This window comes from Acanthochromis polyacanthus, chromosome 6 (genome assembly GCF_021347895.1).
Source record: "Acanthochromis polyacanthus isolate Apoly-LR-REF ecotype Palm Island chromosome 6, KAUST_Apoly_ChrSc, whole genome shotgun sequence".
NCBI lineage: Eukaryota > Metazoa > Chordata > Actinopteri > Pomacentridae > Acanthochromis > Acanthochromis polyacanthus.
This window is the reverse complement of record NC_067118.1, coordinates 20,571,234-20,597,840: the sequence shown is the minus strand read 5'-3', so window position 1 is coordinate 20,597,840 and position 26,607 is coordinate 20,571,234. Positions and strand designations below refer to the sequence as shown.

General features: G+C 38.7%; 1 protein-coding gene across 2 annotated transcripts in view; it reads left to right on the top strand.

Annotated features, from left to right (window-relative positions):
* Positions 1–21,876, top strand: part of LOC110950921 (solute carrier family 41 member 3-like) — a 34,948-nt gene extending 13,072 nt beyond the window's left edge. For both annotated transcript variants that reach the window (XM_022193778.2, XM_022193780.2), the window contains 8 exons: positions 560–631; positions 1,405–1,549; positions 3,561–3,707; positions 4,761–4,905; positions 6,016–6,095; positions 12,839–12,973; positions 14,184–14,332; positions 16,107–21,876. In XM_022193778.2, the coding sequence (XP_022049470.2) occupies positions 560–631; positions 1,405–1,549; positions 3,561–3,707; positions 4,761–4,905; positions 6,016–6,095; positions 12,839–12,973; positions 14,184–14,332; positions 16,107–16,280 (1,047 nt within the window). In that variant the 3' untranslated portion in view covers positions 16,281–21,876. The remainder of the gene's footprint in view (positions 1–559; positions 632–1,404; positions 1,550–3,560; positions 3,708–4,760; positions 4,906–6,015; positions 6,096–12,838; positions 12,974–14,183; positions 14,333–16,106) is intronic.
* Positions 21,877–26,607: the final 4,731 nt, after the last annotated feature.

Here is a 26,607-nt window from a genome sequence, read left to right as displayed (position 1 = left end):
ACAAGAGGGGATAAAAGTAATATAAGACTAAATCATACTGCAAATATTTTTCTTTGAATTCAGCAATTTAATAATTTCAGTCTACAGAAGTACTGTTAATGGTGAAAAAAGACATCCTGTGTGTGTTTGTACCTCGGCTCTTCTGGACTGAAATAAAAAGTACCTACACTATTACATTACCACATTCCTCCCAAATGCAAATATGTTCCTGGCTTTCTGTCTATATTTTTGCCTTGTACTTACTGGTGGTTAACTGGGAGCTAATTCACCCCACATGCACTGATACCCCGTTATGTGAGCTAAAATTTCAAGTGTGACCAAACCCCAAGTTGTTAAAAGAAATTGTTTTTGTTTGACTAGTGGAGCTTTAAAGCGACCTAGTTCATTATTTACTCTGCCCATTAATCTCGTCAGACACACCTGTTGTTTTCAATGAGCTAAAATATAAATGTAACTTTTAACTGACAAATAGTTGATTTTATCAAACCTATGTATTTTTTAAACAATTGAAACTGCTTTTACCTCCCAACGCAATTAATATCACTGTTCATGTTTTTAGGCCAACACCGGACAAATGGACGACCCTGATAAACAGTGGACCATGGTGTGCAGCAATCTAGCCCTTATACAGGTAACAAGCTTTATTTATGCTGTAATTTCACATAGTAAGTGCAGGTAAGGTATGCTGATGTCGAGCTGCACGAGTGTGAAAGATCTTAAGGGGAGCCATGAATGCAGGTTTGTATATCACAATAATACGTTGAAAGATGACTCACAGTTTCACAAAGCTTGATAGCAGAGGAATTATCTAACAAGATTCAACATCAGTGCACAGAGAAGGAAAAGCTGAAACTATGATCTTGCCAAGTTCTAACAGAGCACCTTTTTTGAGTATTTTTACAGCCCTTCCAGCAAACATCAGCTGAAAAAAAACTGCGTGAAGAATGGCAGCACATCTCTTCACAGATTTGTGGCAGAGATCTCAATCAAAAAAACAAACCTAGATATAAAATATTAGAAAAGTGAATGGAATCCAAACATATCAGTCATAACTGCATAGACTTGAAGCTTTGGGACCGGCATTTTTAATGCCGTTTATATAACCTGTTTACTGTTAATGCAAATACAGACTAGGACCAACTCCTCACTTTAGACAAAGATTCATGTATTGCACATACATCAAACAACAATTTTAGTTGGCTCATTGATTAATTTATTACTCAAGTGTCAGAAGATTAACTGGCAGTAAACATGTATGTGTAATTCTTAAAGTCATTTTTAGGTGAAAACAGCCGAACATGAAGCTAATTGCTCCCTGCATCCCTACATTATTGTCACTTTACTGTGTGTCACATTCATTTGTGTATTGTAGTTGAGTGCTACGTCTCTGTTTGCTTTCTGCAGGTTCAAGCCACAGTGGTGGGTTTCCTCGCAGCAGTTGCAGCCATTTGTTTAGGGGCGATTTCTAGAGGAGGTGTAGAACTGGATCAGGCAGCCGTCCTTTGTGCCAGCAGCATCACCACCGCCTTTGTAGCTGCTCTGTCCTTAGGTAAGTAGGCTGGTATTGATTTCAATGGGAAGCTGAATACAGCCAAACAGCTCTTACAGTATTTTATGGTCACTTTGGTTCAAATTTCAGAACTGTGTTTTTGTTACCACTTGTTGCAAAGTTCACCAGACAGTCTTATTGGCATGGGTGTCAATTAAAAATAGACTCTGACTGTGGAATTACACTGAGGATCAATTGTACTTAATTTATTTATGATGTTTTGGGTACCAAAGCCTTCATCAGGCAAAAATCTTTACAAACACTAGCCAGTGCCAAAAAACATCCGTAATAATTTAATACACAGAGATTTTTCTATTCAATTTTTTTTTCAACAATCTGAGGAGGACTGTAATTCAACAAAGCACAGAACTTTAAGCCATGTCCTTCTGTAACAGATGATGGAAACATTTTGACAGTAGCACAATAAACATGTTTCTTATCTCCCCTTTTAAGTATCCATTGCTGTTCTTGTTGTATTTGAGCTATAAACAGTAGTGCTGCAGTCATTCGTAGTAATGTCCCAAAGTCAGAGAAAACCTTATTAATCCCTGCAGCATAATGTTGCAGTGCTGCTCACTAGGGGAACGTTCGAATAAGGAGAAGTGATTGTGTTAACACATGTTGCACTGATTTAGTGACTGGTAATAAACATTGGAGTTAATGATAAGTGAAGTAAAATAAGTGTTCTGTATCCTGAGGACTCAGCGTGTGATTTAGTGTTTTTGGACTGTGTGTGTTGGGGAAAGTTTTGTGTTGAATGGTAAGAATTGAATTGAATTTCTGCAGCAAAAACTGAACCCCAGCAATTGTGAAATACTGTATTTACATTGCAAAATTCTGTACTGTTTTTTTTAAATGTGTCCATGTCTGGATCCAGTTTGTTCAACTTCTGTTAACTGAATAACTTCAGCTTATTCAGAATGCTGCGGCCAGAATTTTAACCAAAACTAAGAGGTATGAACACATCACTCCTGTTCTATCCTCTCTTCACTGGCTTCCAGTGAAACAGAGAATCGATTTTAAAATACTTCTTATTGTTTATAAATCTATGAATGGTTTAGCTCCTTCCTACGTTGTTGACATGCTCACTGAATACATACCGGACAGATCCCTTAGATCATCCAGTAAAAGTCTTCTTATCATACCAAGAATTAATTCAAAATCTGCTCATGGTGCTTTCAGTCACTACGGTCCCACTCTCTGGAATTCTCTACCTCAAGAACTAAGGTCTGCTGCAACAGTGTCTTCTTTTAAAAGCAGACTAAAAACGTATCTTTTTGCACAAGCCTTTGACTAGGTTCAAAATGATTGGCTGGGTGATAGCATTTTATTATGGAATTAATGTTATTATTGTTGTTTTTCTTTTTCTTTTAATATTATATCTTAATACCTTGTAAAACTGTTTGTTTATTGCTACCCTTTATTGTTATTTAATTATTTGTTCTTAAGCACATTGAGTCTGCGCTTGTCGTATGAAATGTGCTATATAAATAAATGTGACTTGACTTGACTTGTTTAATGGATTAATAGAAAGAAAAAGGTGCCCATGTCTGTTACAGTACACACCATGAATTCACAGTGACCTAGCAACATTTGATCAGTGCCATCAGTTAAGCAACCAAACTGACCTTGTTTTTGTTTTTTTGGTTCTAACATCTTGAGTCTCAGCAGGGGACAGACCCCTTCCCAGGAAATCAGATTTTTGATTCATAATACATTTCACTCATTTTTTTTGTGTGTAGTTCCAAATGTCTTTTTTAAATTCTTTTTCTGCAAACCATTCCTGTGTGGCTGGTTGATGCTTTGAAGACTGTCTTTATAGATGTACAAAAACAGTACATTCAGGCTGAAAGCTTCTGCCAGCATTTTGCTGTTTCATAACCCTAAAAAAAGCTTTTTCACAGAGAATGCTGTGTTTGCTCATTTGTCCTTTTCATTCACCTTGGTTGAAAGTGAGGACTTCCTTTCACACTTACTGTATCTATCCTCCTTCATTCTTCTCTCCACGTAGGCCTGGTGATGATCGGAGTGATCATTGGCTCCAGGAAGGTGGGGATCAACCCTGACAACGTGGCCACCCCCATTGCTGCCAGTCTGGGGGATTTGATCACTCTGTCCCTGCTGGCAGGGGTCAGCACCACGCTGTATGAATATATGGGTGAGGAAACTCTGGAGGTGGAGTTAACACAGATGAAGGTCTAATTTATGATGGGTGTCACACTGGTGAGTTGTGGACATAAGTAGCTAGAGTGGTGCCTCGTTAAGACGTCTCGCATCTGAAACATATTTTCCTTTATTTCAATGTCCCACATCATGCCCCTTTACAGGAAAGTAATCAATCAAGTTAAGTGTCTTAATTAAGTCTCATCTGTCACTAGAATATGTCTTTTTCAGCTCGTAATACCACAGAGAAGACTTATTTCACAGTGACTGTGTAACTCCTGGTTCTTCCAGTTCTCCAGGTTATTAATAAAATAAAACAATAATAAAGCAACGGTTAAACAAGAAGGAACTTTGACCGCTACAGAACCTGCTGTTTTTAGTTTGTTCCACAAGATGGCACCAAAAGTCAAGTTCACCTTTCAATACTGCTCATCATGATGCAAATGTATGTCAGCTTTATAAACATGTCTGTCTTTGTTTAACTTTTTTGTTCTAACTGCATTATGGTTTTACCCTGCGGTCTTTTATCTGTTCTTGGGGTTGTGCAAAAAGCCTGGATGCATGAGTGCATGTGAGCCTCGTGCCTTTAGTTTCATTCGGTATCAAAGTGTCTTAACGCGAGTGAGAGGCTGCATGCTCATGTTCATTTTGCATTTAGACAGTTAGACAACACTTGTAGTGCAAAAATGTATTTGCCACCTTTTTATAAGCTGATCTCCATTTTCAAGTCTATAGTGTTCACATAGTGGATTAAATATGAGTATTTGATGAACAACAACATACAAGCCAATATAGTATATTGCAATATTTCAGCTGTAAATACAATATGCAGCATCTGTCAGGTATTTCTGTAACTATGTCCATCCTTTGTACATCACTGTGTGGCTCCCTGCTGATTACTGGTGCTTGTGCTGCTTATAATTAATGGCTTCCCTGAAAGTACAGCTGCTTTTCATTTGTATTTATGTCTTGTTTGTAACCATCAACATAAACAAGATACATGTGGATGACGGTTAATTTTTTTCCTCACTCTGCTCCTCTCCCACAGATATATGGTACCTGTCTCCCCTGGTGTGCCTGATCTTCATAGCTCTGATCCCACTCTGGGTGGTGGTGGCCCGACAGAGCCCTCAGATCAGAGAGGTTCTCCGCTCAGGGTGGCAGCCTGTCATAGTGGCCATGTCCATTAGCAGGTAAATACTCAAACCCTTTTTATTATTTTCTTTAACCCTCTGAACCCCAAAACCTGCTGCTGCCAGTTAGTACAATAAGTACAATTGTTAAAGATAGAGCTGTGAGGCAGTCAATTTATATGGAGTTCCTTTTTTGTTTGGGTCATGCAACATGCGGACGTACGTACATGTGTGACACGGTACACACTCCTGCAGCTGGTGTCACGCGATTGGACTGTTGTGCAGGTGGTGATACTGTGCTAAGATATAAAACACTGAAAGTAGCTTTGTAATGTGTCTAAGAAAGGAAATGTGTTCTACACACATCAGACCTCAAGGAAACATAATGTATTTGGGTGAGTCACACTGAATGTAAGCAGACTTTTTGTCTAGACGTAGCACTTTCAATGAGCAACTCCTGACCTCTTTAAGGTTTGGAGTTATAAAAATCTATCAAGCAATATGTAGTAATATCAAATTAGGTTATTTTTCCCATTAAAATTAATGTTCTCCTAGCTGACGCTCGCTGTTTATTGTCTATTATGACTTTACATGTAGTGTATTTAGCAATGTCTGTGATGATATACTTACTTTCTTGTATGCTGTGCACTTATGTACACTACCATTCAAATGTTTGGGGTCCTTGTGCAATTTCATGTTTTCCATCAAAACTTATACTTTTATTCATGTGCTAACATCACTACACAAGGGTTTTCTAATCATCAGTTAGCCTTTCAACACCATTAGCTAACACAATGTAGCATTAGGACACAGGAGTGATGGTTGCTGGAAATGTTCCTCTGTATCCCTATGTAGATATTTCGTTAAAAATCAGCCGTTTCCAGCTAGAATAGTCATTTATCACATTAACAAATTGTATTTCTGATTCATTTATTGTTATCTTTATTGAAAAGAAACTGCCCTTCTTTCAAAAATAAGGACTTTCTAAGTGACCCGAAACTTTTGAATGGTAGTGTGTGTATTCGTCTTTGTCTTTTGTTTGTCTTTGTCTCTGCTACACTCAGGTCTCTCTTGCAAATGAGATCTTAAACTCAAAGAGATGACCTAATTAAACAAAGGTTGTACATTAAGAACTGTTGTTCTGATTCTCTTTCTGATTGTTATTTCCAGTTTTGGAGGCCTTATACTGGACAAGACAGTGAGTGATCCCAACTTTGAGGGGATGGCTGTCTTTACACCTGTCATTAATGGTAAGCTGATTAGTCTTTTAAGCGAAACGATACCATACCTGAACATTACTGTACACGGGAGTACATCAGTAAATTCATGATCCTGCCTCAGCTACCTTAGCTGTTGTTGAGGAACCGGTATGAGCTGACCATTGGCTGATGATGGAGATCAGAAGTGCCAAATTAATTTTAGATGATGGGAGGCATCAAAAAGTGTGTGCATGCAGAGGTTGTAGCAAAACTGATATCAAGTACATACAACAAAAATCTTTTGTTGCAACAGTGATACTGCCTGTATGAAGAGATCAGCATTCGGTCCAGTTTTCCCTTGGAGATGGCAGAACACCATCTCCAGTAATGTTTATCAAAGCTGCAAATTCATTAGTTGTAGATCCACAGCTGGGATTACTCTTAATCCATGGACACGTGGATATTTTCCAAGTCTGGCACCAGCAGGTCCCACTCGTCATCAGTGAAGCAGTGAGGATCACCAGCAGCAGTGATTTACATGTCAGAGTTTTTTACTCATCAACCTGTTTGGAGAGCCAGTCGGCAAACATTTGCGTCAATCAAACCCAACCTCCAATGCGACCCACTTAGCAAGATACACAAGGCCTGCTTCACTTCCAGGTTACTGCAGACATCTGAAACTTTATCTGCCATTTCTCTGAGAAAACATTTTGTTTTGGAGATGATTTAGTCTGGTGTGTTTTGAGCAGCGCAGACACTACTCACAGAATACATCATCATAATATCCTAGCCCATTAAAAGATTAGACGATGGAAATACTTCAGGCTGCACTGTGTTTCTGTGATCCTTTTCTGTGAAAGCATGTTGCTACTTGTCACCTATAACTTATAGCCTATTATGGTACAGAGATATGTGATCGATGTACGCTGCTTTATAGTTCAGTTATGCTGATTATTGACAGCCAGAACATAAGAATACCTGTAGCTTCTAGTACCTGCATATGCATACTTAAAGGAGAGAGCCTATTGCACAGGACCCAATCCACATGTGACCGTGAGACTTTCTATTAAGCTTATCTGTATCTGCAGGACCAACACATCACTAACCACCATTTTCCAAAGTACATGGTTTATCGCACGTCCTGTTCCCGAGTTTCGTCTTCTATTTGATTTCGCTCCTCGTTTGTATGTTTCCAGTGAATATGGCCAAACATCAAAGTGAAATATCCTCTTTTAACTCTCCAAAGGGGTAATCCGCTACTGCACTTATCTGAGTCAGACTCAGACATGGGAACAATCTGGTGCGCAGCAGATGAATCTGCAGGTGATACTAGCAAGTATATAATACTGTGTGTGCTACAATGACATGCAGGCTCCTACTTCCAACGCCCTTCACAGGGACTCCTTCACCATCACCAGAGTTGAAAGTTGAAGTGAGTCTCAGTGCATCAGATCAAAATGATGCTTCAACAACCAGGATAGCTGAGGCAGAATCTGGAAAGATGAGATTTGGAGCACATAGTAATAACAAAAGCTTCAGCAAGGTGCAGCAATTAATGTTCCAAAGCATAAAGCACCTCTTCCTCATTGTCTTAGTTTTAGTTTGTTTTGTTTTTGTTTTAAGTGTACTGTGATTCCTGGGAGTGTGAACCAGCTAGCTGGGTACTGATACAGTTTTTCTACAAAATCCTTTTTTAATTGAAAGACTAAAGCTGCATTTCTCAAATATTAAAATCTTTTCGAAGCAGCTGCACAAAAGGTTTGTCAGAATAAAATGCCATCTAAAGTTGACAGCAACATTTAAATCAGGTCAAAAATAAGACTCACCAGGAGGCCATTCATTCATTGACAAATGGATCCTCAGTGCTGCAGATACATTTGAATCAGCACCATAAAAGTATTGAGGCGCCCAGCCATACCAACAAAGGCAATGTGAAAAACAGTCCTGGCTGAAAATGAGTCATCACACATCCTGAGTAATTTCTTTTTTTTTTTTTTTTTCAAGATGATTATAATTGCCGTTGTGAAATGAACTGAAACCAGCGGTTGTCTGGGAGGCAGGAAACCCAACTCTAATATTAGAGCCAAATATCACATATGATTTTAAAGTATACATAGTTTAGAGTTAATGGGCTAAAACATGCAGAGCTGCCAACATATCCTGTAAATGAAGCCTTAAACCCACTGGAACATTTTGGGGATCACCACTGTCAAATGCACCGAGACCAAGATGTCCTACGTCTGCTGTGAAGTCTGTTTTTACAGTTTCACAGTAAAGTTTTACCTGGCTTGCACAAATGTAAGACTTACATCAATATTGCATACTATTGGGCCAGAGCCACTCAGCAGTTGAACTCCACCTACTGATATCTAAATCACACCCCATTAGAGGTCTGCTCTGCCTTCTTGGGTATCACAGCATTATGAACTCACATACAGCTCTTCAAACTTGCTTTCAGACTCTTGTGCTGAACAGTCAAAGGTCAGCAGCAGCAGGATCCATACTGTCTCCACACTGAGGGAATGGCTATGTGCAGTTTATATCGGTGGCACAAGAGCTGTAACTTCATCAACTTCTTACACCTTCTGATGTGTCATTGTGATCCTAAGTATTCTTATTAACCACAATACTTTTCTACACAGTAAACAGCTGAGCTGATGTTTCTAGATTTCAATAATTTGCAGTCAATCTCAAGGTCAATTCAACATTTTTAAATTACTAGGAAAAGTCCCAATGTAGATTTTTCTTTCTTTCTGAACAGTCACAGTATTTCTCTATCAGGTAATAGTTACAGGGGAATTTCAGTTGCATACAGGCCTGAGATCTGTCTGTGTGGAGTTTGCATGTTGTCCCTGTGCAGCGTGGGTTTTCACCGGGTTCTCCAGCTTCCTCCCACAGTCTGAAGACATGCTGAGGCTAATTGGGGATGCTAAATTGTCCATAGATGTGAGTGTCAGTGAGCTTGGTTGTCTGTCTTTCTGTGTAGCCCTGTGATAGACTGGTGGCCTGTCTAGAGTGTACTAAGTCAGTTGGGATCGACTGCAGCCCCCTCAAACCCTACAGAGGATTAAGCTGTGTAAAGATAATGGGAATTTCAGTTCCCTGCTGAAATGCAATAATATTTGCAGTATTGACATTACTGAAAACACTGAACTTCTGATCATTTGATCTGAAAAATTTAGTAAACTAGTTCTGCTGAAGTCTGTATGGAAAAGGTACGTCATACATTTGACTTTGATGGTGCTGAGTGACTTAGGCACTGAATCCGCACAGCTAAAGGCCCACTGACCCCCACAAAAAACTCAAAGTATCCATCCCACATCCAAACGTCTTCAAACATCTTATTGCTTGCATATGTTGATATGTTCGGTGTTCGTGCACAAGGGACAGTCTTTGAACGTTTTGATTAGCTCACGTTCCATCCATTATCAGGATCTTGTTCTAAAACAAGCATTAGCTTATTTACCTGCCTGGCTTCAGGTAAGCCATTGCAGGAGCTGCTTCACCTGTTGTTTCATAATTACAAAAAATTTCAAATGATAAAGAATTGCAACATCATCTATGTGGGATTAGCAAACAATGTATTAAATATCTTCAACTTTGTTTGAGCCGTCACAGTTGTGCAAATTATAGTACCATGCTGTGGTGGTAATACACGGCACCCTGTTTGAGGGACACTATTGACACATGAAATGATGAACCTCAACTATGAGAAGAGAAACTCTCTCACTCTGTTAGCGACTCTCTGCAAGGCCTGTAAGCAGGAATAAATGGAGCATGGCAAATAATCAGGAGAGGAGATAAAACAGCATTTTACAGTGTAGGCTGATTTTTGTAAATGCAGCTCATTTCTCCGTGACAAAGTCCCAATCAGACGTAGAAATCAGAGAATAAATCTACCTCTGATTGTCTGTAGTTACTTTGTACACATCGAGGACTGATTTTCATCCCATATTGATGTTGACAAGTGATTAAAAAATGAACCAAGACACAGAGAAATGGGGGCACGAAAAAGAAGCAGCCTTCAGATTAAGTGGTTTGGCTGTGAGGTGAAGCACTGATCCACTGAGTATAGGAGAGGAGTCAATACAAACCACTAATGTTACACACCCAGAGTCCTGGCACAGCTGACAGGACCTTCAATAATCATCGACCGTCACTGTCACTGTTTCTCATTTGGTTTTTATCCGTCTTCCTGCTGTTTCTCAATCCTCCCTCTCTTTCTCTCGCATTGCACCACTCTCTACTAAATTCTAAATTTGCCAATCTGGTTTGGATTTCCCATTTTTTTTTCTCACTGGCTTGCATATAAATTCAGTAATATGTTTAACTCAATGTTCCCTCAAAGTCTTTTCCATCTCACAAAAGAACATCTGTGCCCTTTTTTGGAGGGGGTAAATACTTGGAAAGGTGTTTGATGTCAGTGAAATTAGGCACAGATACCCTTGTCAACACTGTAATGAAAATAGGCTTTGAAACCCTGAGAGATCGAGAAAAGTTGTTTTGCATTTAACATAAGTGCTGTTTTGAAGAAGCGAATAAAATGGTCTCAGCTCACGCCAGAATGAAATGATAAAATCTTATCTACACACGTGGACAAAATTGTTGGTACCCCTCAGTTAAAGAAGGAAAAACCCACAATTCTCACTGAAATCACTTGAAACTCACAAAAGTAACAATAAATAAAAATTTATTGAAAATTAAATAATCAAAAACAGCCATTACTTTTGAATTGTTGATTAACATAATTATTTAAAAAAACAAACTAATGAAACAGGCCTGGACAAAAATGATGGTACCTCTATAAAAGATTGAAAACTATTTGACCAGAGTGACATGATTAACTCAGGTGTGTCATTTAATTGACATCACAGGTGTTTCCAAACTCATAATCAGTCAGTCTGCCTATTTAAAGGGAGACAAGTAGTCACCCTGCTGTTTGGTGAAAAGGTGTGTACCACACTGAACATGGACAACAGAAAGCGAAGGAGAGAATTGTCCCAGGACATCCGAAAAAAAATGATAGACAAACATCTTAAAGGTAAAGGCTATAAGACCATCTCTAAACAGCTTGAAGTTCCTGTGACAACAGTGGCTCATATTATTCAGAAGTTCAAGACCCACGGGACAGTAGCCAACCTCCCTGGACGTGGCCGCAAGAGGAAAACTGATGACAAATTGAAGAGACGGATCGTTGGAATTGTATCCAAAGAGCCCAGAGCAACCTCCAAAGAAATTAAAGGTGAACTCCAAGGCCAAGGTACATCAGTGTCAGATCGCACCATTCGTCGTTGTTTGAGCCAAAGTGGACTTCATGGGAGACGACCAAGGAGGACACCACTGCTGAAAAAAGTCATAAAAAAGCCAGACTGGAATTTGCAAAAATGCATGTTGACAAGCCACAAAGCGTCTGGGAGAATGTCCTTTGGACAGATGAGACCAAACTGGAGCTTTTTGGTAAGGCACATCAACTCTATGTTCATAGACTCAAAAACCAAGCATACGAAGAAAAGAACACTGTCCCTACGGTGAAACATGGAGGAGGCTCAGTAATGTTTTGGGGCTGCTTTGCTGCATCTGGCACAGGGTGTCTTGAAAGTGTGCAAGGTACGATGAAATCTGAAGACTATCAAGGCATTCTGGAGAGAAATGTGCTGCCTAGTGTCAGAAAGCTTGGTCTCAGTCGCAGGTCATGGGTCTTCCAACAGGACAACGATCCAAAACACACAGCCAAAAACACCCAAGAATGGCTGAGAGAAAAGCGTTGGACTATTCTAAAGTGGCCTTCTATGAGCCCAGATCTGAATCCCATTGAACATATGTGGAAGGAGCTGAAACATGCCATTTGGAGAAGACACCCATCAAACCTGAGACAACTGGAGCTGTTTGCTCATGAGGAGTGGGCCAAAATACCTGTTGACAGCTGCAGAACGCTCATTGACAAATACAGAAATCGTTTAATTGCAGTGATTGCCTCAAAAGGTTGTGCAACAAAATATTAAGTTATGGGTACCATCATTTTTGTCCAGCCCTATTTCATTAGTTTGTTTTTTTTTAATAATTATGTTAATCAACAATTCAAAAGTGATGGCTGATTTTGATTATTTAATTTTCAATAACTTTTTATTTAATGTTACTTTTGTGAGTTTCAAGTGATTTCAGTGAGAATTGTGGGTTTTTCCTTCTTTAGCTGAGGGGTACCAACAATTTTGTCCACGTGTGTAATTTCTCTGTTTAACCCATCTGGGGCACATTTTAGAAATGTGAAAATAAGTTATCAGGCAGCTCCGGCATCTTGACACAGATTCAAGCTATCTGCCAGACTTTGACACATGATGATTTTTGCACAGCCAGAGTCTCATTTCACTGTCAGAACCTCCTTACAGCAGGAGCTTCTTTCCAACATACGTGTTGCTGCTCTCGATACTTTCCGAGGTATCGGTGGAGATTTTGTTTGTGCCTGCATCTCTTCTATTTTTGTAGTCTGTGCCACTTATTAGAAAGGACTCTGCTGTCTATAAACTCAGCCTGGATCACAGCTGAACCAAGAATGTGTTTTTACTTGGCTTAAATCGTGTGCAGGCAATGATGGAAGAGGTTAAGAGATTGCTGATTTTAAAGCTGTGTTTACTATCCCTTCTGGGAAAGAACTCTGAGTTTCAACTGATTATGATGATGCAAAATCAGTACCAGCTTTGTCTGCCATGTGCTGGGGCATTGCGGTTGCTCTGAATCGTGCCACTATGGTCACCTACTCATTCGGTCTGTCCTCTGTCTTTTCCTCTCGTGTGTAGGAGTGGGTGGTAACTTGGTGGCCATTCAGGCTAGCAGGATTTCGACCTACCTGCACTTTTGGAGCATCCCTGGGGTGCTGCCCTACAAGATGAGGCAGCACTGGCCCAACCCCTGCATCACCTTCTTCTCCTCAGGTAACACCGCCGTGTCGGGTGCACATTGTGTCCTCTGTAGACCTTCATTCTGTTTATACTGAACCATGGTGCTTCCCTTTGGTTTTTCTTAGTAGCATTTGTTAAATCAACAGTGAATTGTTGAAATGTTGCTTTCTGCTTTTAAACAGAGTCCTCTAAGAAAAAGGCATCTGTTCCTGTCAGATTGTGTATTTCTAACACATGTAGACTTAATAACAGAGCTGCCACAATTAGTAGACATAATCAATGACGTCGGTGATGTTTTTGCTGTGGTATCGCTCCGTAATTGTTACATCATGACATCAGTCATTTTTGGCTCCAGTCATTGGTCAGCTGCAGTCAGTGCTACAGTTTAGTTTAGTCTACAGTAGCAGCAGCTGAAAAGTCTGATGCACTTCAGTGTAAAAGTTTCCAAAGACCCAAAGCTTCTAAAGTGTGGGAATACTTTAAACGATCAGAACAACAAGGTGGTGTGTTCACAGTTTGGATAGCTCTCCTGCTCTCTGTTCTCAACTCAGACAAAGATTGAACAATCGGGAGAAAGGGAGTTGTTTAGCAACTATCCACTGTGTCAGTGTTACAGTAATGTACACATTTGACTTCAGTAGTAAGACCTCTTTTTACTTTTGTTTTCATTAGATTACCATTGTAGTTTTACACTTGAGTAATGTCTAAACCTTTATTTACATTCTCCACTGTTCTATATCATACAAAGGCATACAGTTTGTCGAAATGAAATTAACTTTATTAAATGATCATTTTGCTTTTTGTTGGAGGAAAGGTAATTGTTTAGATTGATCAATTAATCTGTAAGATGGTCTATACAGTAATCAATCTAAAAATTGTTGTAGTTATCTGTCCTCCTGCACAATGTGATAATGTTCATTTATGCTGACAAAGCCACAGTAAATAATGACTCTCTACTCAAATGTTGATGGAGGTTTTAGCATTTTTCAGCCAGTTGTTTTGGACTTAGTGCCTGCTGCTTTAATGTTTTGGTTCTCTGTTTTAGTGAGTTTGTGAGAACAGCTTTATAAGATAGCAATCCTTCTCTGAGAGTCCAAACACGGGTGGTGAAACAGCAGTGTGCATTTTTAAATTCTAACAAAAAGAGGAGCAAAACCCCCGAATACAACATGCTGCTGAATAAAGCAGCCTTCCTCTGTACCAAACTGAAAGAATGACATCCAGTCTTGTCTGTGTCTCCAAGGAGTGAACTCCAAGTCAGCACGAGTGCTGCTGTTCCTGGTTATACCTGGTCACCTGGTCTTCCTCTACGCCATCTCTCTGCTGCAGGGAGACGAGGCTCCCATCAGTGTAGCCTTTACCATCTGCTACCTATGTGCTGCTCTGCTACAGGTAAACTTTCCATGTGCCACTTTCACAACCAGAAACGGAGGAAAAGATGTAGTTTTTCCTCTCGATGATAGTTAACACTGAATAATCTTTCATGAACTCACTGGCCCTCATTTGGCAACTACAGTCTGACACAAACTGTGAAAATCAGTCAGAAGGTACATTGTAAGACTTTTTACAGTCTGATAAAAATGGCTGCTACCACCAGTCACCTAGCTGTGAAGTGACCAGTGCCAGGTGTTGGTGTTTCAGCAGCTCACTGAGATTTGTTCCAGCACAGAACCAAAGGTACACTGCACTCCTGCCACAGTCACCTTTCTGACCTCCTCAACGAAACATCAAGTCCGCCGTTTTGTTTGTAAAAACTTGAGACCAATTAACCCTCCGAACCCCAAGCATGTGTTGCTCTTGTCACATTTTTATTCACTGTGGGCTCATTCTTCACTGCAATATAACATATAAAAAGCCATTAAAATGTAAAATAAAAGTAAAAATAATTTCACAAATATTGAAAAAAAACTGGAATCATCATGTACTTCATTTTTCCATCACAGTCATGGTTTTTGTTATTAATATTGGAAACAAAAATTGTGACTGTATATATTAGAGATATTTTGCTACTTATATTTTGAATTTGTTTCCATAATTGTCTCCTCGCTGCTCTCTGTAAACACAACCCGTTATTCAGCCAAAAAGCCCCAGAATTTTTGTCATGTGACTGTTAGAAGCTGAGTCGCTAATTAAAAGCAAAACAAACACATTTTTAACCGACTCTAATCAGAGCAAATCTTTATTTTTTTATTGAAAATAAAATATTTAAATTTAAGTGATTTTGATTTCAAGCATAGATTTGGTTTGATTTTAGGTCACAGTCGTGTGTTTAAGTATCAGTGTAAAATTCAAAATCAGCTGATTCCATTTTTACAGTTTCTGAATCTGATAAATAAATTAAGATGAATAGTAAATTGGCTGTTGTGTAAAGGAATGTATTTTTAAGGAATCTGATGCAAACAGGTTGTTTTTGGCACATTTTTAAAAGAAATGTGTAGAAGTTACACATGAACAGTTCATGGAGTATTCATGTTGGAAAGTTAAATATCTTTTTTTTTTTTTTTTTTTTTTACAGTTTCTAGCTCTTAAACATCATGTCACTTTGTTAAAATAAATATAGCATGTGCCTTTCAAACCCATCAGCAGGTGTTGGAGTTTAAAAGGATAAGCAAGTAATGACTGTTGGTCTGACATGAAATCTGACATTTATTTGAACCGCTGAAATATCATTGAGATTGCCAGAGTCCGGAAACATCACTCACTGATTGGAAGATTCCTATCAGTGGCCTGAGTGATGCCATAAAACAGCATAGCGCTTCAACTGCTTAACCTCTGGGTAACTATTTTAGCTGTCAATTTAAACCTGTTAACCACCGTATTCATGTTCCAACAATCTATTCAGGGTATTTATCCTTTCATTTTTACTACTTAAATTGTTATTGCTCATTTTAACTGTGTGTCATTACTTTAAACTAATTATGTCCAGCATTTGTCCACCACTTTTGGCTAACTATTTTGAATATTTGTATATTTACTTTTGACGAACTATTCCACCTCCCCTGCTTCCTTACTGACCTGTGGTGGCATCAACACCACATTTAACATTAACTAGCTCAGGTTGTCAGGAGGTTCTGCATCAGTTGCTAATAGTTTTAACGGTCATTCTGATCCTCACATGTTGAATTTCCAACCTCAGCCAGTTCAGTCCATTTGTGTTCCTCTCCAGGTGGCGATCCTCCTGTATGTTGCTGATCTTATTGTTCGTTTGATGTGGAGACGGAGTCTGGACCCCGACAATTTCTCCATCCCCTACCTGACCGCCCTCGGAGACCTGCTGGGCACCGGCTTCCTGGCTCTCTGTTTCCGTTGCGTCTCATTGGTTCACAGCTTGGGTCTTTAAGTTTTTTTCCTCACAAAGCCCTAAACTCCTACCTAACCACTGTCTTAGTGCACCGATTTGTTGCATTTACAGAAATGCTTTTGATTGGACAATAAAGCATTTTCTGATCTTCATCATTGGGCCAGTTCATACCAAGGAATCCATCTTTGTCACAAATTTGAACCTGTTGGAGGGACACCCACACATTTACACTCATCCATCAGGGTGAAGGTTTTTCCTCCTGAGCACATTCATGTTCAACTTCACAACCAAACTATTTTTTTTGTGAGCAAAAGACTTTTACATCTGCCCTTCAGAACATCTCTTACAGCATATTGAACTTAGTTTATAATCATTCCACATTATATGTTCTCCTGTAGAAACTAAATTTAACTTGTGTGGCCCTTCGTCTCAGCACATCAGAGGAATATGTAGCAATTTATCATAACAGCAAGACAACATAGCAGCATATCGACTGTGGAGTCCGGTAGAATTTTCTTTTTTTTTTTTTTTCAAATGGCCTTTACTGTGAACAGTTGGTCTGTTTGTGGACATTTATTTGAAGTGGATAGAACAAAAACACCCACATGTGGATGGGCTGTACTATGCATATATGCTGGACATTACAGAGGCTGACATATCATACTCTAACTGGAATTTTCATGGATGTCGGTTCAATATATGAGTGTGGAATCATCATTACTTGTTTAGACTGAATGGTACAGATGCCGCTTTCATGCACATGAAATTAAGTGCAGGGGAATGTTTTGTCACCTCGTGTAAAACATCTGATCTCCGTTATTTTTTCATAGAATGTACTTAATCGAACCAATATCCTCCATTTTCATGCTGCATTCTTCAAATTCTTTCTTTTGCAGTAGCAAGACAGACGGAAGATGAGGAAGGTGTGGTTAGACTTTAAGAATGGTTCATTGGAGAACCATTGACTTATGCTTTAGCAAAATGAGGTAAAGAGACAAACAGAACCACAAAGAGTGAGGAAAGGAAGTTCTTTATATCTTTAAATGTGTTTGTGTTCACAATCCCTAGATTGTATTTGACACCTTCTGGCACACATAGCTAGAATGAAGAGTTTATCGTGCCTGGAATAAAATCAAAATGAGCTGAAAGATTTTTTTTTTTCAGGAGCTATGTTATGTTTTGGAACATTCAGTGTCTTTTGCTTAGAGTTACTCTACTGTTCAAAAGTTTGGGGTCACTTAGAAATGTCCTCATTTTTGGAAAAAAAATCATTTTTTTCAGTGAAGATAGCATTAAATTATTCAGAAATACTGTTTAGACATTTTAATATGGTAAATGATTATTCTAGCTGGAAACGGCTGATTTTTATTGGAGTATCTCCATAGGGGTACAGAGGAACATTTCCAGCAACCATCACTCCTGTCTTCTAATGCTACATTGTGTTAGCTAATGGTGTTGAATTGATTGGTGATGATTAGAAAACCCTTGTGCAATTATGTTAGCACATGAATAAAAGTGTGAGTTTTCATAGAAAACATGAAATTGCCTGGGCGACCCCAAACTTTTGAACAGTAGTGTACATGAGAATATCAAAGACATTTGTATTTGTACACTAAATTTGAAACTACTAATTAATTATTACAACCAGTTATATTCCAGTTGCCATGCGACTAGCAAAATGTTTCTGAAGTAAATGAGAATACCTCTATTTCCCAAAATGTCAATCGTTTCTTTTAAAATTTGGACACGGTTTTGTGAATGATAAAGCAACAACAGCAGTTCTCTGCACACATGCTCCTCTTTCTCCAGTGTGGAGAAGACAGTTTAACAGCAACTCACCAGAATACCAACCGGGCACAAGTGGGAGAGGAGTGATTTGTGCCGAGCTCAGACTCCAGAAGATCTAATATGCAGATGATGTATTGCTTTTGTTGCGCATAGATTAGGCAAATACTAGGTCAAACCTGGCTCCACACATTTACACTCATCCATCAGAGTGAGGGATGGGTGTAAATGCTGACACTTACTAACATTACAATAATAAGTCTAAGGAAGGACATTGTTCTTCTACATCACATCAGAAATAGCAAAATTCCCAAACACCACCTGTGTTCCAAAACACTGTGAAACCAGAAAATGTCCCCACCACTCTCTGCGTGTATAGCGATCTCAAATAATTCGAAATTTATTTTAAAATATTTTATTTATTATGAATTTTGTGCTGCTGCTTAATGTACACTAAAAGAAACAGACAACAGTGAACTGACGCAGGAAACTTCTATAAGTGTTAGTTTTTTCCAGCACTACATTCTGCAGAGGGTCTTGGGTATCCACTCACTATGCGATCCTGGCAGTCCCTTTAACGGCGTGTTGACAAAGCCTTACTGTTCATTGTGAAGTTTTCAGAACCACGTAACCTCATCATTAAGCCATGAGTGCATATACATGCACACATTACTCTGAAAGGTGTGTTCAGACAGAAAGCGAAAGCCTTGCATCATTTGCACAAATACGACCGCGAGATTTTTGTTCAGGTCAGCCTCCAACTGAACTCAGAAGGCCCCCTTATTGTCTAGGTTTTATTCCCTCCTCTGCTTCTTCTTTTTCCTCGTGTCTCTGCATTTATTAAGCAAATTCTTAGAAGGCCAGGATGCTCTGAAATAATTTGCTTGAGTTGAGACTTTTTCAGCCCACGCGGATGCATTTACATCACCCAGAGGGGGATTTGCATGCAGTCTAAGATTGGCCTTGCATCCTGTGTGAGCACACTGCACTCTTAATTCATTTAAATTCACATTAAAGCAGCCTGACAACCAAACATATGTTCATTTATAGTAGCTGACAAACAATGATTAGCAAAAACTGCTAAATTCCCAGTTATCAGGCTCTATATTATTGTCATGATACTCCAGTTACATTTCTTGTGGGTCTTTGGTTTCTGCTTCATAATTTACACAAGATGTCAAAATCAGATTGAAACACAAACGTGTGTAAATGCACTCATTGAATCACATGGAACATTTTTTACTGCTTACTGTTACGAGCTGTGCTGATTTTTCAAGAAAACCTCAAATACTGAGGATTTTTCTGGGAACAGCCTGTTTTGGAATTGACTGAATATTTATGTGAGGTACGTCAGTATGTGCTTGGCTAAAAGCTTATTTTGTGACACTGTTACACACTTAGAAGGTAAATGACCTATAGACCTGTACTTGAATCACAGTGTGTTTCACTTGAGCTTACTATTTAAGATCTGTGTGTTTACTGTGATACTGTGGCAATTCGACCACAGCTAGGGTTGTGTTGCACCAGCACGTTAGCGTTCTGGGCTGGACGATAAAACTTTAGCGTGTGTTGTTCTCAGTTTGCACATTTACATAGATGACAATGAATGTAATAATAAGCTTTCTCAGAAAATACATTACATTTATTGACATGATTGTGTTTGCTCACTTCGGATGTTTGTCCTCGTTCAGCAGTGATCTGGGTTATCAGCTGGTTATACTATATGTTAGAGGTCACCGGTTTCTGTTAAAATACGGTTAACATGTGACCGAGAGAGTTTCTTTGAAATTTACACTACCATTTAAAAGTTTGGGGTCACTTAGCAATGTCCTTATTTTTGAAAGAAAAGCTGTTTTTGTCAATGAAGATAACACTGAATTACTCAGAAATCCAGTCTAGATGTTGTTAATGTGTTACATGACTATTCGAGCTGGAAACGGCTGATTTTTAAATCTTCATAGGAGAACAGAGGAACATTTCCAGCAACCATCACTCCTGTGTGCTAATGCTACATTGTGTTAGCTAATCAGCTCATTGGTGATTAGAAAACCCTTGTGCAATTTTGTTAGCACATGAATAAAAATGTGAGTTTTCACACACAAAATTGCCTGGGTGACCTCAAACTCCTAAATGGTAATGTATGTGTCTCCATATAAGTTGGTAAGAAGTACATAGTGATGGTCATTGAAATGGATGATCCAAAGTTTTGGGAAATATGTTTATCCATTTGATTTCCAATGAAAACCCACTGACTTTTCTAAAAATGCAGGTAACTAAACAGGTAGTCCTGGAATATGACCTTTCACAGCAGAATGTCATGTGGTTCAGGTGGTAGGGCGGGTTGTCTGCTAATCACAGAGTTGGCTGTTCGCTGAACCCCAAGTTGTTCCCGTTGGTTGGCTAGTATTTCATATTTGCTCTGCAGCCATTGGTGTGCCAACGGGTGAATAAGAAACATGATAAAGATTGCGCTCAGTCTTGCTAAAATTTGTTTTGGACCAACAAGTTCGGGAAGCAAATCCAGTAATGCTGATTGGCACCCTCTTTGACGCCTTCCTTTAGAGGTTTTCTGGTGTCTGTTGGTGTTCAGATTTCAATGAAACAAATGCAATGATCTGTAAAACTAAAAAGTTCTCATAGGCAGAATTTTTCAAACTCTGACAAAGGAAGGCTGACTTTTCACCTAATCTAAATCATCTTAACTTTTGGCAAGAAAGCAAACCATAGACTGCTTATAAACGATGGAGTTAGCCTCTGGGTCTGAAGAGTGAAGCCAATGAGGAAGTGCCTTACACCTGCATTCTCTATAACAACCAGCAGGGGCAACTCCTCGATATAATAACAGGTCTGCTTGTATCAAAGTCTATAAGGAAATAAAGGTTCTCTCTTGATTTGTTCCCTCAGTAAACAGTTTCCTCATGTGTTTATGGTCTTAATCATTAGTTTCAAGACTTTTTAAATACAGCATAGAATTAATTTTGGAAACTCTGGTCCCATTTAGAGTAAAATAGACGATAAATGTTACATTTTAGTGCGGGGCTGCCTCGTGATTGACAAATTACTGCTATATAACCATGCAGTGTTGTGTTTAGTGCCAGTGAGTTCTCAATCAAACAGCCCCTTCTTGCTCATTAAACGATTAAAAAGACCAAAATGGCAAAGGTCCAGGTTCAAAGTGAAGGCTTCACAGTGGCGATCCACAAGTCTGTGGACGACATCACAGTTGCTACATCCATCTTTTATATCCAGTCTAAGAAGCAAAAATGACAGATTCTTTCTTCAAATGTTGAATTTCTTCTTCTGTGGTTTATCATCCAGCCCAATAGATCAGTTTTTTTTAAAAAAAGAGTATGATACCGAAGTATCTAACTGCAAACTTGCACTTGTGTTCTATTAGTAGTCTAAAGTTGCCTTGAAAACAAAATTTATGTCAACTGTGTGGTAATTAACATCTGCAACCATGTCAACGTAAAGAAAAGACGCATTATTTGAATGTTCCAACTGTCCTTTCTCTTTTTGTTTCAGTGGGTCAAACTTTGTACTGTACTTCAATGTTGACACTGCCACAGTAACCCTTTGATACGCAGTGTGGGTCAGGAGATACCCTTTTCCATTGGATTTGGGTCATTTTTGACCCATGTTGTGCATCAAAGGGTTGAGAATCTAGGGACTTTTTAAAATGCCTTTATTTTCTAATCTCCCTGTGTTCACTGTCGCCTGAGCTTCCACACCCACAGCGTGTTGTCTTATGTGTACACAAAGGTGAAGTGTGAAATCAAAAGCGTTTGGTGAGTGTCTACGTGATTTTGTGGCTATGAACAATTCTATTTTAATAAAAACTAACAGTGGAGAGTAGTCTGTGGTTATTTTTCACTATCTTACCTTTCTTAATGCGGTCAGGTGGAAGACTGACACAAGCTAGTTTTCCAAATTTTATTGAAGTGCCAGAAAACTGGAAAATATTGTGAGTCACAAGATGTGACTCACAATATCAGTACTTCTAGATGAACAGAAGGTGGTGCCAGTTCTGCCATCAAATCATAGCAGGGAACAGCACAAGATGCCAAAATATTAATTCTGTTTCGAATGGTGCATGTTGCTAAACCAAAGTCCTTATCGGCAAGCTTTGCCATGTGGCAACCATCCGCCATCTTGGTTTTGCCCTCAAAGTATGAGCACGTACATAAATGGACAGAGACAACTGTAATTTCTAGAGTCAATGGGACAATACCCACTTGTACCTGCCTGGATCCAATCTGATTTTTAAAAAAGACAAACAAAAAACCCAACTTAAAATATTTTGAGACCTTCCCCAAAACAGGTTTAACTGGTATTATTCCTCCCAGGCATGCACAAGGTTGAACGACGTGCGCACCACGATTACCTAAATGTTTCCCAGATTGACTGTTGCAAAGCTGAAGACTGACTTTTCGAGGAGAGGGAAGGGGCATGCAGGACTGCAAACTTGTGACCAGACCTTAGAGTGAGATTTGGTTTGTGTGGGATGTTAACAGGGGTCTGTTTGAAAATTACTGATCCTATGTCCTGCATTCTGGTGTAATTTAGAGCATTTTGCCTGTTAAAATCTTATTATAGAGATAACATTTAGGGATAAGAAAAAACATTGAGTTTAAAAAAAATCTGAAAAAAAAACCAGAGCAAGGGGAGGCAGTATTGAAAATGGTTCTTCATGTAAAATATGGATGAAAGTTCTGTGGCTGGATGAGCACAACACATTTCAGTATTTTCCATAAATATATGCATACCTGAAATAACTTCAGCAACCACTTTGTAACATTTGTCTTGGCAGATTTTAATGCACACACTCAACAGCTTCAAGTTGACAACATCAGCCAAGTAAACAATAAAAAATGCCTAAGCAAAAAGAAAACATATCTTCATAACAAAAATGATCCATTCCCTGAACAGAATTACAATCAGACACTAAACTCTCTATTAAATGTCAAAACAATCCATGTGACTCTAAAAACTCAACAGCTTTACAAACTCTAAGATTAAACTCTCCACAAGGACCCAAAATAAGTTGGACTTCTACATGAGAGCTTTAATTATTCTTTATCTACATCTAAGTTAGATCAATAAAAAAACGACAAAAACTAATATTTTCAGCTGAACTAAAGACAGACTGCAATTTTCTGCTCACATGTTGTGTTGTTGTAAACTTACTCTTTCAAATAAATAACTTCCTAACCCCCTGGAAACCAGCGTTTGTCCTGTTTTTGTGTCGCTCCTCAGTGACCCCAGATAGACGGGGTTTAATGCTTTTTGAGCAACACACCATACTATGACGTTTTTACAGTGAAGGTTCTACTATGGAACCAGTTTGACATGTTCAGGTGTTCTATGTGTGAAAACTCAGAGATTTCAGGTATCAGAAGGTGGTTTTCAACTTTCTTTGTTAACTTTCTTCTTCAACTTTAAACTAAATTTCCTTCACTAAGCCAGCCCTCTGGACTTCCAGTACGCTGTGTTCCTATTGGCTGTCCAGGTGGCTGCTTGGTGTTATCAGAAACACCTGAGCAGCTCAGTGTCTTCCTGCTTCATTTGGTTGCAGTCAAACTTTTCCTCTGCTTCTCTTCACTGAACCGGGTTTGATTTCGTTGCTTTAGTTTGTTCTTTAGGTGGTGGCTTGCAGCTTCCAGCAGTAAAATCGTCTTTAATGTGTGTCTTGGTGTGTTTTAGGGCTTTGTACTGGATAGTTGTCTTGGTAAATGTGGTTCTTTAGCCACAGTTAGCACATGGTGCTAATGTGTGCAGTGATTAGTGGATTTGGTGCAGCTGAGTTGTCTTTATCTTGGCTGTAGTGAGTCTTTAGAGGTTTTTGGTCAGACACATTCTGTATTCTGGTTTGTGAACCAATGTTGGTTGTCCAGAAGGTAAGAGTTCCTGTCCTGATTCTCTGTTTTAAGAGCTTCTCTGGTAGGCTGCAGGAGACTTTAGCGTTTGGGTTGGGCTAGTTTTTTTTTTTTTTTTTTACGGTTTCATTTGGACAGCTATCTTGAGGCCCCTCCATGTGGTTTAGTGAGGTTTCCTGTAACAGTTCTACAAAGCAACCTGCAGCAGAAGAGACTTTGAGAGTTTTTAATAAGTTCTGGAGACCAGACTTTAGAGCAGCAGAAACATTTGTCAGCAGTTTGAGCAGGAGAAGGTGAGCTTCAGAGTAGAAATGAGGAGAAGGAAACCTTTTTGACCTGTGTGGTGAGGTCCTGTAAGAAGAGTTTGAGCAGGTTGTGAAGAGTCTGTAGTTCTTTGATCTGAAAGCACAAGAAAAGTCGACTCCTTGAAGGAAAAAAACAGGTGATATTGTTGGTTCTTCTGTTGCTCTGCAGTTTTCTTAGCCTGAATATCAAGTTTCTATTTTAAATGATTTACTGTGTGAGCCTAAGAAGACTTCAATAAACTCCCTCCATCCCCTGGACACAAGATATTTTATTACCATGTTAAATCTTTCTTTAAAATATGTTATCGAGTTTCAATCATAGTTTTGGCATCGCTTTTTCTTTGTGTAGTTTTGTCATCTGTGTGAAGGGTGCTAATCAAATAAAGTTGAATTGATAAACTGAATAACTGACTAACTCATGATTGTGACAACAGAAGTATTTTCATTGTGATTTAAGGGTTGGTTTCATTTTTAAGGTTGGGGTTAAAATCTTAACAGAATAAAAAAGATTAAAGAAAAACTACATTAAAAAGAAATTAACTCAAAGGAAAAAACATTAAATTCAATAAAACTTGAATGCAATTAAGTTATACTAAACAGACAATATTTAATTTGATAATTAAATGGATACAAAACATTTAATTATGAAATTAAACATTTTTATACAATATTAAACTTTAGATTAAATATTTTAAATAATTAAACATTTAAAAAATACAGATGAACATGAACATTTAAAATACTAAACATTTAATTAGATTATTAAACATTTAAAAAGACAAAACATTTAATTAAAAAATTAAATGTTTAATATAATAGAACTTTAAATAGGAATTAAACAGCAAATACAATGAAGCGTTTCAAAAGAAAATTAAACATTAAAAGGTGGTAAAACATTTAAAAAGCAAAACTGTAAAGATTTAATTTAAAAATTAAACATTGGGAAAGAAAAGGAAATTTTTCAAACAAGCTGATAAAAAAATTTGAAAAAAACAAAAATTAAATAGACAACACATTTCAAAATCAAGTCAGACATAAAACAATAAAAGGTGAGAAAAGCGCAAAACCAAACATTTAAGCAGAATCAAACTAAAGACAAAACATTTGAAAATACACCAGTTAGACTTCAGAAGATCAAATTACACAGAAGAGACAATAAAACGATCAAAAAGAGCAAAAACAGATAAAGGTCTTAAAGTGTTTTCCAGCCTGAAATGAAAACATCTAGTTGTTTCTTCAAACATTTCCTCTTTCTATATTCTTAGTTTGATTGTGGACAGATTTACTAAGAGCTCATTTCAGAAAACTGCTTTCCAGATAAAGTCTACTAGTACTTGTAGCATTGATCAAACTAATGTTACCTTCTGATCTCCACAAACTTTACTGTTTACTGTGAAACTTTAAAGATTTCAGTCCTCAGACTGTCAAAAGGTTCAAACTAACAGAGGTCTACTCAGGAACTTCTCAAATTTCAGTCCTCAGACTGTCTAAAGGTTCAGTCTAACAGAGATCTACTGTGGGACTTAGAACATTTCAGTCCTCAGACTGTGTGAAAGCTCAGGTCTTGAGGACTCGGGAGGTCTTGAGGCTTTGGAAAGTCTTGGAATTGAGGGTTCAACCCTCCAGCACAAAGGCTGAAGTCCAACCTCCTGAGAAAAACGGTCGAGTCAAGACTCCAGTTTAAAAAAAAAACCAAAAACTCGAAAACGGCAAAAAATAGATGATAAATACGCAAAAAAAAGAAAAATGAGTATCTGAGTGAGTAGCTCAGGGGGTAAGAAGAGAGACTACCAAGCAGAAGGTAGCAGGTTCAAGACCTGCCACTGGCCTTTTTCTTTGTTTGTCTTCGTCAAATTTTCGAAAAATTTAAGAAGGGGCTGGTCTTGAACCACCAACCTGCAGCTCTATAGGCAAACCCTTAACTCACTGAGCTACAGATCAGCTAATAGAACAAAATTTCGTCGTCCCTTTGTCATCGTAGTGTCCAAGTGACCACATGGGTGGAGCCAAGGTGGAGTCTGGGTGGAGTCAGGGTGGGGTCAGGGCGGAGAGTAGGAGGGGAGGTGGGTGGCAGCCTCCCCCCTCTACTCCCTCACCGCCCACCACACCTTCCCCCGCCCAACGAGTTTTCGAAAATCTGAGTCTTGACGGGTTTCCCGAGTTTCCATGAGGTCGAAGGCAGAAGAACTTGTCATGAAGAGGCATTGAAGTCGGTGAGGATGGGGTGACTTTTTACAGCGACTCGAAGGAAGACGACTAGAAGAGCAGGTCTTTCACCACCATCCCTAAAATCCATGGAGTCGGCTCCAGAGAAATGAACGGAGGTCAACTTTTATCAACCTCCATCCAGATGTTCAACTTGATATCTTTACTTTGAGATTTTTAGTGCCACAAACCTTT